Raw genomic sequence first — 11,799 nt, 5'->3', positions numbered from 1 at the left:
GATTTTTAGATCAAAGTGTTTCATCGTGATGGACACAGTACACGAATGTTGTAAAACTGCACGCACTCGGAGTGAAATCGCTGTATTAAAATGTTTAACATGCTTTTATGCATAAAAAATGAAAAGTGTTATATGGCCGGAAGGCATTTTCTTCGCTCTATAAATTGTAAGTACTGCAGTCCGTCCTCTGACCTAGAGTTAAACTGACTTCACATAAAAGAAGTTCAGTAGTTGTCGCTTGTACTTTTGGGAGTTTCGCTAATCTATCTTTCCTCTGCGCTCCTATTGGTGCCTGGCCGTTTGTGAATAAGGGCAGGTCTCTACAGTCAATGAAAGGGAGGGTGGTGTGGAGGTGGATGGGACGCGCTCAGTAAAACTGGAAAAGATATTTGGGAATATAAATACAAGCGCGCACGCTAGAGAAATGTAATATAAGGGTCTATAAAAACGGCAGGGTAGTTGAATAAAATTAACGAGTTCCTCTTCCTGGAGTAAGCTGAGTGCCGGCCATGCAAAGTTTAAGAGACTTCGGAGACAGACGTTCGGGTGGCTGTACGAGAATGCAGGGGCTAAGCTCTAGAGCCCATGCTTTTTCAGTGGAAGCTTTGGTTGGGAAAAGCTGCAAAAGGATAAAAGTGGAAAACTTGATGGCTGAGAAGTTGCATCTGATCTCTACAAATGACAGAGATTCGGATACATCGACGGGAACTCTTGTCAGCGAAGAAGAGGATCACGGTTAGTGTATTTAATTACACCGTCTTTTTAAGGTCATTTTTACGTTTTGACATATCAGTGCACGAGAAATGTACGCTATCTTAACCTACCTGTAAATATTTAGCCTTCTGTATACAGGCATGAGTTATATATTGTTTCAATGAGAAAGCATTCTAAATGTGCATAATACTAAAAATGAAAACAAGACGTATGTGCTAGAGCCAGAATCCCACACAAGACTGTAAATATACCGTTTTGCTCATAAAAAAATCGACTTTCCTGCTTTTTTCTCTATTATTATTTTGGGTAGAATATCAAAACGAGAAGACGCATGAAACTTGCGCGACTTCGGGGAAGCCCACAGAAAACATACCTGGTCCTGACACAGACATCCGAGTGGAACTCCAAGGGTCCGACCTGTGGAACAGATTTCACGAGATTGGCACAGAGATGATCATTACCAAAGCTGGGAGGTGGGATGTTTTTTCAACTAACCTTTCAAACATTAATTTTCTGATTACCAAAGCTTAACACATCTTATAACAGTGAAGTTCCCGATCGAATCTTTAAACAAGAAAACTAATGTTGCGAGGATAACTAACAAAACTAACAACTAACAGCTAACAACTACCAACCAACTCCAAATGCAATGGAAAAAGGTTAAGAAGTAATGATACATTTATTTTTTTATTTTATTTTTTATTTTTTTTTTGCAATTTTAGGCTAAAAAGGTTCTAATGCTAACTTTAAAAAAATCACATTTTAGTTGTATTTACCTAACTAATGTACAACAGAACAGTACATTTACAGTTGCACAGCGGTATGAAGCTTTATCTGTATATCACTCATTAACAGACATCCTATCCAGTAGTCTAGAAATGACAAAAAAAAATACCTCATTTCCAATTTAGCTAAAATAAACTGTTAATATTCCAATGTCCACAACACTGAAAGGTCTCTCAAAATTTTTATCAGGAGAATGTTTCCATCTATCAGAGTGAAAGTGCGGAACCTGGACCCGTTTAAACAGTATTACATCGCCATGGACATTACGCCTGTGGATTCAAAGAGATACAGGTAAGCGACTAAATTTAATTTATACAATCTTAAAAAATAAATAAAAATATAAAGGCTGAACCACTTCTAGGCAGATAAGGCCACAAACAACATCTGTATGAAAACGAAATAGAAGAAATAAACTGGAACAACTTAAATATGTCCGACTAAACTGATTATTCAATTAACTCTGAAGATATACAAAACTAATTTTACTACTGAAGTACAAACAAGTAATGTGTTATAGCAACTTCAAATTACAGGTAAAGTGACATAGAATATGTACTTTCAACGCTGAACACGCTGTGAAGTACCACAACAAAACTAAGGAACAATAAACATAAAATACTTATTTGCACTTTAATAAAAAGAAATGGACCAAGACATGAATAAAAATGAGCTCCACTTCACAACTCGGACTACTGTAAAGCAACTGACAAATAAATGAATTTATTACTTTTCTGGAATAGTCCATTTTGTTTAATATGTATAAATAAATTGGCATAAATGTCACCCCTTAAAGACTTGTAATTCTGTCCTATAAATGATAAATATCGTACCGTAGTCTTTAAGTTAATACACTAAGATTTAAAAAAATGTAATAAAGTGGAAACAACCAAATGCATACATGTTGCGTTGCGTAAATACGCAAAGCTCTCAACACGGCCCTTTTATTTCTTTTATAGCTTTCTTTTATTTCCTTGTCATATGTCTTCCTTTTCTCCAGATACGTGTACCACAGTTCTCAGTGGATGGTAGCTGGAAACACAGACCACTCCTGTATCAGTCCCCGGCTTTACGTTCACCCGGATTCACCTTGTTCTGGGGAGACATGGATGCGCCAAATAATCAGCTTTGATCGCGTGAAATTAACTAACAACGAGATGGACGACAAAGGCCATGTATGTTGCATTTATTTGAAATTGTGGGTTCTGTTTGCCACATTTCTAAATGTGGTGCCGCTTGTTTCTAAATGTATCCATTTTGAACATAGATAATACTTCAGTCCATGCATAAGTACATGCCGCGCGTGCATGTCATCCTGCACGGTCCCCCGGTGGACCTGTCGCAGATCGCATCGCCTCCTGCGGAAGGCGTGCACACCTTCTCGTTCCCTGAGACTCAGTTCACAACTGTAACAGCCTACCAAAACCAACAGGTAACATGCAGTTCATTGACTCAAAAGATTTTGAAAAGAAGCACAGGCTTATCGTCTATCATCATTAGTCTAGTGGACACAAAAGCCTTTATTTTCCGTTACTTTATTTTCAAACGTTTTCAAACGATTTTGCAGCGGTTAGGTGACATTTCATTTATACTGCACGAATATATATCAAAGCAAACTTTCATTGCTCTAGTTAAAACATCTCAAATTCGGAAATTAGGCGAATGATGGCATGGGTATGACGAATAGCTAGCCAGTGTGAGTCCTCGATTTTCCATTCCATTTTCAGTTACACATTTTACATTCCCAAGATATTATATGGCGAGCTCCACAGAAATTTCTACTAACGCGTTTTCATTTCAAGCATATCATATTCATACGAACACATATCTCGCCATTTTATCCACAACCTGGGTGTATAAATCACGCCATTTAGAGAGCAGTAGACCTGAACGGGTAGGCACTAGTGAGGCTAAAAAGTCTTAAAAGACTTCAGTATTTACACACGTTGTCCCAGAAACAGGAAGCCACATCATGTGCTGCCAATTCTTTCACCAGGGTCCAGTTTTATTGCGAAAGATTATTCTGTTATTTGAATTTTAGTGGTTGCTTTCAACTGGGAAGGCTTGTGGAGTTTAGGCAGTTAGAGGTGCAATATAAAAAGATATGAAGTCTCTTGTTTTCAATGCATTTTGTTTGACATGGCTAGTTACTGTATGTAACACTGTCAATTATATGCTCACAGAAAGGCAGAACCAGCCACTCTCCCTGCTCATTGAAAACTGAGGTCATTTTTAGTTTTGAATATTACAATTCCATACATTTTTACATCCAAGTACATTTTATTCCCTTTTTCTTTCTATCCTTAAGATAACAAAATTGAAGATTGACCGAAATCCTTTTGCCAAGGGCTTTAGAGATCCAGGAAGAAACAGGTAATAGAATGGATAGATGAAACAGTGGTTTTATATATTTTCTCTCAGCTAATGCACTCAAATTTTGTTTCTGAAAATATATTTTAAAGTGGGGTATTTAATTTTTAGTGAAGCATGTTTTACACATCACTTTCAGGAATCTTTTTAGTCTCAAGAACCTCAGCACATTGCTCACTTATCCCATGAATGTTCGCTTATTGCCACTGAGGGCACTCTCTCCAGCTATTCCCTGCCTTGTTCCTATAGGGGGGTACTGGATGGCATCTTGGAATCTTACCCCTGGCGAAGCCCCTATGGTCTTGATTTGAAGCCATTCACCTTGGATCTTCAAGGTAAAGACCACCAAATTATTCACTATTTCAGATTTTAAAAAACATATCATTGATGATAATGAAGAATTAATTCACAAATCATCAATGGTGGAAAGGCAGCTACAAATCACCACATAAAATATTGTAATTTTACAGAAAATCTCCTAGGAAATATTAAATGATTTTTTTCCCTCACTGTACAAGCACAATAAATATAGACTGCGTATTCTGAAGTCATCCTGGAAAAGTTCTTGTAGATGTGAAGGTGTAAGGAATACCACTCTGAAATTATAAGAATTTTTTTCCACTGGCAATTCCGAAATACAGTTGTATTTATGATCATTTTGTAGAAATACACTGGAATAACACATAAAATGATTGTCCATTCTAATTATACATTAGAAAAAAATATTTTTCACATTAAAAATACAGTTTAACAAATTATTTTGAACACTACAAATGAAATATACTTACTCCCTAAAACATTTTAGATATGCTTACTGATGTTGCACAACATACTGTTTGTTAACCATTAACCAATGATGGCCATTGCCATACTTAATGGCAAATCTATCACAGAATGTGGTAATATACAAATTAGCCCTCTAAAAATCTATTTTTGTGTGCGGTGAGCATGCCAACCAATCTCAAATGATCCAGATTAGAGTTCTGTGAGTGGTCTGATTAATCACAACATTCACATAACTCTGCAAATGTATATAATTTTAGTCAAAATAATGTGAGCAAATCTGTAACCATGTCATATCAAGGTTTCACTGGTCTGTGTTAAACATTGCAAAGTATATCACAATCATATGTAGCAATATTACTGCAATTTTAGTATTTTTGTTCATTTTGTGAAGGTCTAACTTTATTTCCTCAATTTCACAGGCTACTCGAGTCATCTATATATTTTTAGTTCTCTGTATTATTTGAGATGATCATTGCTTTAACAATGTGCCTGACCAAAGGACAAAGCCTCACATTATATCATTCTATTAATTTTAGGCGGAAGGTCTGGATGTTCAGCAAACTTCAACACCATCTCCCCTCTGAAAAGCCTCCTGCCCCACACCAACTCCACATCCTCTAGTCCCTTAACTCTGTCCACCCATGACAGTGCCCTCCACAACCTTACTATCCCAATGTGCTACAGAGTGGCTACATCGAACCACCCCTATGCAGCCAGATCTTACTGCAGCCTTGGACCAGACAGGCTCAGAAGTTACCCAGGGTTGCGACCCTTGTCAGATTGTCCTCTGCTGTGTCCTCTCCATGGGAAAAAGGCAGGCAGCTGCAGGGGACAATGCCTCCAGGGCCCAGCAGCCATGGGCCCCTGCCTGCTCTCTCTTCAGAACCTTCAGTCCAGCCGGGCCTCTGGAGTTCACCAGGGCCAGCAGAGTACTGTGGGGTCTTCCTTCACTCCATCATATGGTCTGTACAGCTACAGTTTTCCTGTCAGCCCACACTTCTCTACTGTCAGAAGTACCACAAAACCAATCAACAGCATGACCCTGTCACCCTCTGAGAGCTTTCTTTGCCAAACAGCCTGGCATTCTTCCATGAACCACTGCCTCTGACCTCTCCTGATGTACACTAGATACAGTAAACAGTTCTGCAATTGCAGTATGTAGCTGCTGTGCACCACCCTCAACCCAATTTGGGCTACAAGAAAATAGTGTGGACTAGTGGAATATAATATAGTTTACAACTTATGATGGAACAGGACTGCACTTATTTTAAATTTTTTGTTAGAAGGAGAAAGGATTAACAGAGTGGTTGTGTTAAAATGCTATGAAGAGTTTGCTATTTTAGTGACTTCTAGTGTCAGTTTTATAAAAGTCAGAAACATATCGCCATATTCTATTAACAAATATTAGGCATTATGATTATGGCATTTTTGATCCCAATCTGTTATACTGACTGTACAACTTTTTTTCTGTTTTGAAAAGTATGTAATAAAGTATACTATGTATATGTAATTATAGTTTTAGATTATACCCTCAGAAAAAAAGCGTAAAATTGCTTTCATGAATTTTGGTACCCTACTTTCTTATATTCATTTCAATATGTTTCTAAAATAAAAACATTTGCCATTTCAGTTGATAAAAGAATTAACTCTTAGTCCTAACTGAACAGTAGCTGCTATGGTGTTTGGAGCCAATGGAATATTATGTGTTTCAGTAAATTCATAGAACCCTGCCTCAACACCAGAATATCGTAAGCCTAGTAAATGCCTCCAAAAGTTTTTTTGTCTCAAACACCAACTTGTACTCTTGTGTGTATCGTAACCCCTGTTTGGTGCTATCTTTGTATTTTTGATGTGATCAGTTGATTAGCTAAATTTCCCAGCAAGTCTATACTTTCAAGCATTTTTTAAAAAGAATTAGCCAAAGCTGTGGAAATGTCCTGTTTCCCTGGTTCACAAATGGGAAAATATGTAACTTTCTTGTCAGGGCAACTCATGCTAAGAGTGAATGTGTATGCCTGGGAAATGGAAAGCTTCATTAGATTTAATCAAGTTGCGCTTTTTTAATAGACATAAAATTATGGTTTGTTAAATTTTTATTTCAAAAGTTTTCTTTTAAGTGGCCCTTCTTACTATAATTTTACTTTAGTTGTCATCTCAAGCACCAATAAAGTTGCCCTTATTCTTATGTTAGTGACCCCATGTAAACAGTTAGCACCTCTTAATCAGTTTAAGCTTAACCTCACCTAGAGTAATACCTAGAGTAACTGCATATTAACTCAAAGTGCCTCTTCTTGTCAATCAGAGCACTTGGGCTTCAAATTCTCATCTGTCTATCTCACCATGCAAGCATTAACAAATTGCCTGGCAAAGCCTGGTTTCCATTAGTTCTTCCTGATGACACAGAGTGTGCAGATCATCCGGAATACTGACACTTTCAATAAGAATATTCACCTGTTTATTCATGCTTCCATTTGCTCATGTGGAAATGTTTGTATCTCATAAAGATGTAACCCATAGAGGTGTGTGGCATTCTGGTGAACAATTAAAATGATTTGAAATGAGGATCTGAAAATAATTTCATACATTTCATAAAACTCGCAGGTTTGCCAATGAAATTCCAAAATTGTTAGACTTGGAAAGAAACAGTTTTGTAATGTTTACAATGGAAATAGCATAACCAGTTTTATCCTCAGCATGATATGAAGTCACCAGACAGCCTGTAAAATATGGATTTCATCTTTGCCACACAAATAGAGAAAAATGACTTTTCCCTGCAACTCTCAAATACTCAAAACTGGAACTTGAGCACACATTGATTAATATTGATTAAATATGAAAAATGACTTTTCACTGCAACTCTCAAATACTCAAAACTAGAACCTGAGCACACATTGATTAATATTATCTCAGAGTAATCATGACCTGCATTAAGCAGCTTAATGAAATCTCCAATCTAAAGGCTGAGTGTAAACATTACCATACCCACAAAGCTGAGAGGCTTCAGTCAGTGAAACACAATTTAGTTCAATTTGTCTGGTAATGGACTGGGACTGGTTGGTATAATTCCTTGCCAGAGCTTTGGAATCCCAAGTTCTCTGCCTGTCTCAGTGTGACTCTGCTACGAATACATGCCCCATGGCTCAGCCAGGGTTTGGGTCCTATTAGGCTGCTTCATGTTAGGTTTATATTGGGTCGGTATTTTCTCTGAAAACCCAATAAAAGAAGGTTATTTATCAGGTCAGCTTATGGGATGTGACTGAACGACGTTGTAGAGTTTCAAGTGAAACCAGCTGCAGCTGAAATTGAATTACGTCTAGCCAATGATGTGAAAAGCAAGGGCAGTTTAACAGCTTATTAAGCAATCCGCTTCTCCTCTGTCAAACAGTAGGGCTGCTGGCCTTTGCATTTTTAGCTCTCTTTCTCCAGACCATTACCTATGCTGAACACACATTTCACTATTTCATCACTCAGTAACTTTAAAGTTCCCCTGTTATTTCTTAATAGAACCGAGAGATTTTTTCTTTTTTTTTAGCAAGCAGACATGCTATTATACCTTACAGTGTTACAACACTATCATGCTTGTAATATATTGTTCCTTCTGAAAACACTTCAGAATTGTATCTTATTATGATTCTTTGAAACTGGCTTGATCCTGAATTCTAAAAGCCAGTTAAATGTGTGAATGCCTGTATAAATATATCAAAAACATAGAAGTGTTTGCAAAAGGTCTGATGGCATAATTTTTGTCCCCCTGTGGTATTAGCCACAGTAAAACTACAAGATGTTGTGAATTACAAGCATTTTCACAACCACATACGTTTTGCCACTTTTGGAAAGTTCAGGTAGAAGGGTCAGACCAGTGTCAGTCAGGCATATGTTTAGTGTATGCACTGTTAGCAGAGGGCTGTTGGGGTCAGGCCCATGTAGAAGGAACTGCTTTAACTCCAGGCCTCCCAGCTGGGCAGCTAGCTGCTCAACTTCTCTTTGTGTGGGCCACCTTCCCTGCTCACACTCTGATGTCATCCATTACGTCAGACTCCTCCTGGCAGCGATAACAGTCCTAACAGCATCCATATTTCCCTGAGTAATCAAAGCAAATCATATGCATGATAAAACAAATTCTATCACAGCTTTTAAGGTATCTGGAACCAATGCTTGGGAGTTGGACACCTACAGAAAGAATTGTACAAAGAACATTCAGGCTCGGCAAGTATAGACTGCTAATGAGAGCTCCAGTTCAATATGCTACATGTTAGAGTGGTTCTGCTATTTATCACTTGTCTCTCACTTCAGCACAGTCTGATTAGACATAAATCCACTCCCCAGAAGCTTTCTGCAGTATGCTCCCTTAATTACCCTCTATGGTATAGCCATCCTCAGCTGTGTAAAGGGGAAGTGAACTATGGAGAGAGCTGTCAGCAAGTTTCAGGGATCTTGTGCTGGACCAACAAACCACTTTCCACTTTCTGACCCCTGCTGTCCATCACCCTTCTGCAGCCCCCACCCCCCACCCCAAAAGGCCTTATACCATGGTGTGATGCCTTCTCCAGAAGTCAAGTTCCTGCAGTTCTTCACAGAGGAATCTCTATCCAAGATGAGGCATTTACTTACTAAGTTGTGGACAAATATCCTATACAGAATGGGTATGAGGGTTGTTGAGGGTTGTTGAAAGTTGTTATGTTGAGGGAAAGGTTTTTGGCTACTGAACATGCTTAACATACTGTTGGGCCCTGGAACTGATTATTTCCAAGAGAATTGTTAAAATACATTCACACTCATTGACTCTTCCACAAAATTATGCCTGCTACCATGAGAGTTGCAATGGAAGAGATAGAATCAATTGTGCTGATCAAGAGGCTGAAACATGTTCATTCAATCAACAACCATCCTTTGTGTATCTCACTTCATCTTTTGCACTTTTGCTATTACATGAAATATGGCGTGGCTTGGCTCACTAACTGGAAAGGATGCGTATCTCTCCCTTTCTCTGGGCTTGTGCAATCCAAGCTAACATAGCGTTGCTGCACTAATGCCAAGGGCAGATCTCTGTGGGCCTGGCTGATATGAGTTGGGTACATGCTTTTGAAGTGATCAAGTAATAACAACCCAGGCTCTGATACCTCCGCCTTCCCGGGATTGATGTTCCTAGGCATAAGCCAGCTTCCTTTATGTGATAGGTTCTCCTTACTTTCCACTGTGCTTCAGTCATTCCACAACCCTTCCTTGTCTCAGTAAGACAGGCAGGAGAGGCGGGTGGAGTAGGGGATGCTCCAGTATGGGGTATCAGGTGGCAGGGGCAAGCAGGTGATTTAGAGGCACCCCATGTCCACTCCCTGAAAGGCCTGCTTTCAAGTGCTGCTTTGGGGTCAGTATAGTTGGACAGCCCCAGATGCTGCTGTCAGTCCCAGGGCTGACCTGCAGGATGTGGCCGGTAAGGCCAGATCCCCCTTAGCCCCTTGTGCTGGTAATTGATTTCAGGGCGAATGCTCCAGTCCCCGGCAAACGCCTCACGCCTTACCCGCCGGCTGCTTAGGGGCTCGCACTTGGCCCGTGGTTTGCTGTCAACGGTAATTCAATTTGAGACGCAGGAGTGTGACTAACTGCAGCCCGTCAACCACTTTTCCATATGTGTGCATTTTTCCCTCCTCTCCTCTCTTTCTGTCTCCAGGCTAGTCGCTAATCTTCATCACCGCATACACACATGGTAATGTCGCCACATACCAGGAGTGTGTTCAGTGTTGTCATCTTGTAGTACATAGTGGATCAGACTATGGTGGTGCCTTAAGACACATTAAAGCTTTTACCACAAATTTTGGTTGGCTATGTTTTTTTTTGTTTGTTTTTTTTTGCTCTAGTTGACCTCATACTTGGTTCTCTGTGCATTCACTCCTCAACAAGCCTCTCCAGAGTTCAGCAGCCAGTCATCCTGTCACCAACTGAGCAGAAGATGACACCTTATTAACCTTCTGACCCTGACCTCCCAGTGCCATAAAACATAGTGGTCTGTTGAGGCCCTGTGGACAGTAGTGTGTTATGACAACCCTTCATGTCCTCCTCTGGCCGTCACTCAGCCTGGCCAAATGCACAGGAGGGCAATGCAGTAAAACCAGTCATCTCACATTTGAAGTTAGGGGCAGATAGATAGGGTTTACCTGTCCATGTGCTAGGCTACTGTAATAGATAGTGCAGGATGAGGCTGGGGGTAAAGGGATACCAAAGCCCAGTTACTAGGATGAGAGCTTGGGGCCATTGGCTATGTATAAATGCAAAGATTTTCAGCAATCTGACTGAATTCATTCCGATTATAGATTAAAACTGAGCTGTTTATATGCACAATTTATTCGACAATCTCCTTTTATAGTCATGCTACAATCATATCCAAAATTACACGAATGCGTATAGCAACACATAGCGTACACGTTACCATGATAATGAGCAGCATGTGAGTCCAGTCACTGAGATGAGAAGCAGTTATCCAAGTTTTCAGTTTGCAAGCTTGTGTTGTAGCCTACTTATTTTTTTAAAAAATGGGCAAGAGGTTGACATTGTGTACTGCTACATATATTTTCTTTATAGTTTGTGTAAACCCACTGTCATTCATCCACACAAATGCACAACTGCAGAACATAAAATGTCTAAATAGGATAGGAATGTGATCAGATATAAGTGTTTACATGGCTGTTATTCTTCCATTTAACCAATTATTTGCCCACCTCATTCAATCAGATAGGAATTGTATTCAGAATTGTATTCTGAATGAGGTGCATAGATGGACATACTTCTGTTCTGATCAAGCTATTAGTCGGATTATTAATGAATTACCAACCTGCACATCCCCATTGTGATCTTAATGGTCTGTGGACTTGGCAAGTGGGAATGACAGGGCCAGCTGCAGTGGTGAAATGCAATGAGAAAAAATTAAAAGCAGCATTGACACATCTGTGAGGAAGCGCTACGCATCGCGATGGGGTCATCTGCAGATTCCTGGCATGTGCAAGTGCATAAAGAAAACTGGGGGAAGCCCTCTGCTGAAGTGATTGGACATGCATGCCCCACCACAGCAAGCAGAACCAATGCATGCAGCTTCCTGTGTCTTCCTTCTGCCTTACTCTTTCCGACAGCCGTAAGACACAAGGAAAATTGAAT

At 39.5% G+C, this 11,799-nt stretch overlaps 1 protein-coding gene across 1 annotated transcript; it reads left to right on the top strand.

Annotated features, from left to right (window-relative positions):
* Positions 1-509: 509 nt before the first annotated feature.
* On the top strand, positions 510-5,761 carry tbx22 (T-box transcription factor 22). The gene is made up of 8 exons (XM_027004939.2): positions 510-735; positions 1,025-1,187; positions 1,690-1,791; positions 2,498-2,672; positions 2,765-2,929; positions 3,806-3,870; positions 4,117-4,202; positions 5,190-5,761. Exons 1-8 carry the CDS (start codon positions 510-512, stop codon positions 5,759-5,761), a joined length of 1,554 nt encoding a protein of 517 aa, XP_026860740.2.
* Positions 5,762-11,799: the final 6,038 nt, after the last annotated feature.

This window comes from Electrophorus electricus, chromosome 12 (assembly GCF_013358815.1).
Source record: "Electrophorus electricus isolate fEleEle1 chromosome 12, fEleEle1.pri, whole genome shotgun sequence".
NCBI classification, from domain to species: domain Eukaryota; kingdom Metazoa; phylum Chordata; class Actinopteri; order Gymnotiformes; family Gymnotidae; genus Electrophorus; species Electrophorus electricus.
The sequence above is the reverse complement of the archived record's forward strand: the minus strand, read 5'-3'. Positions and strand labels throughout refer to the sequence as shown.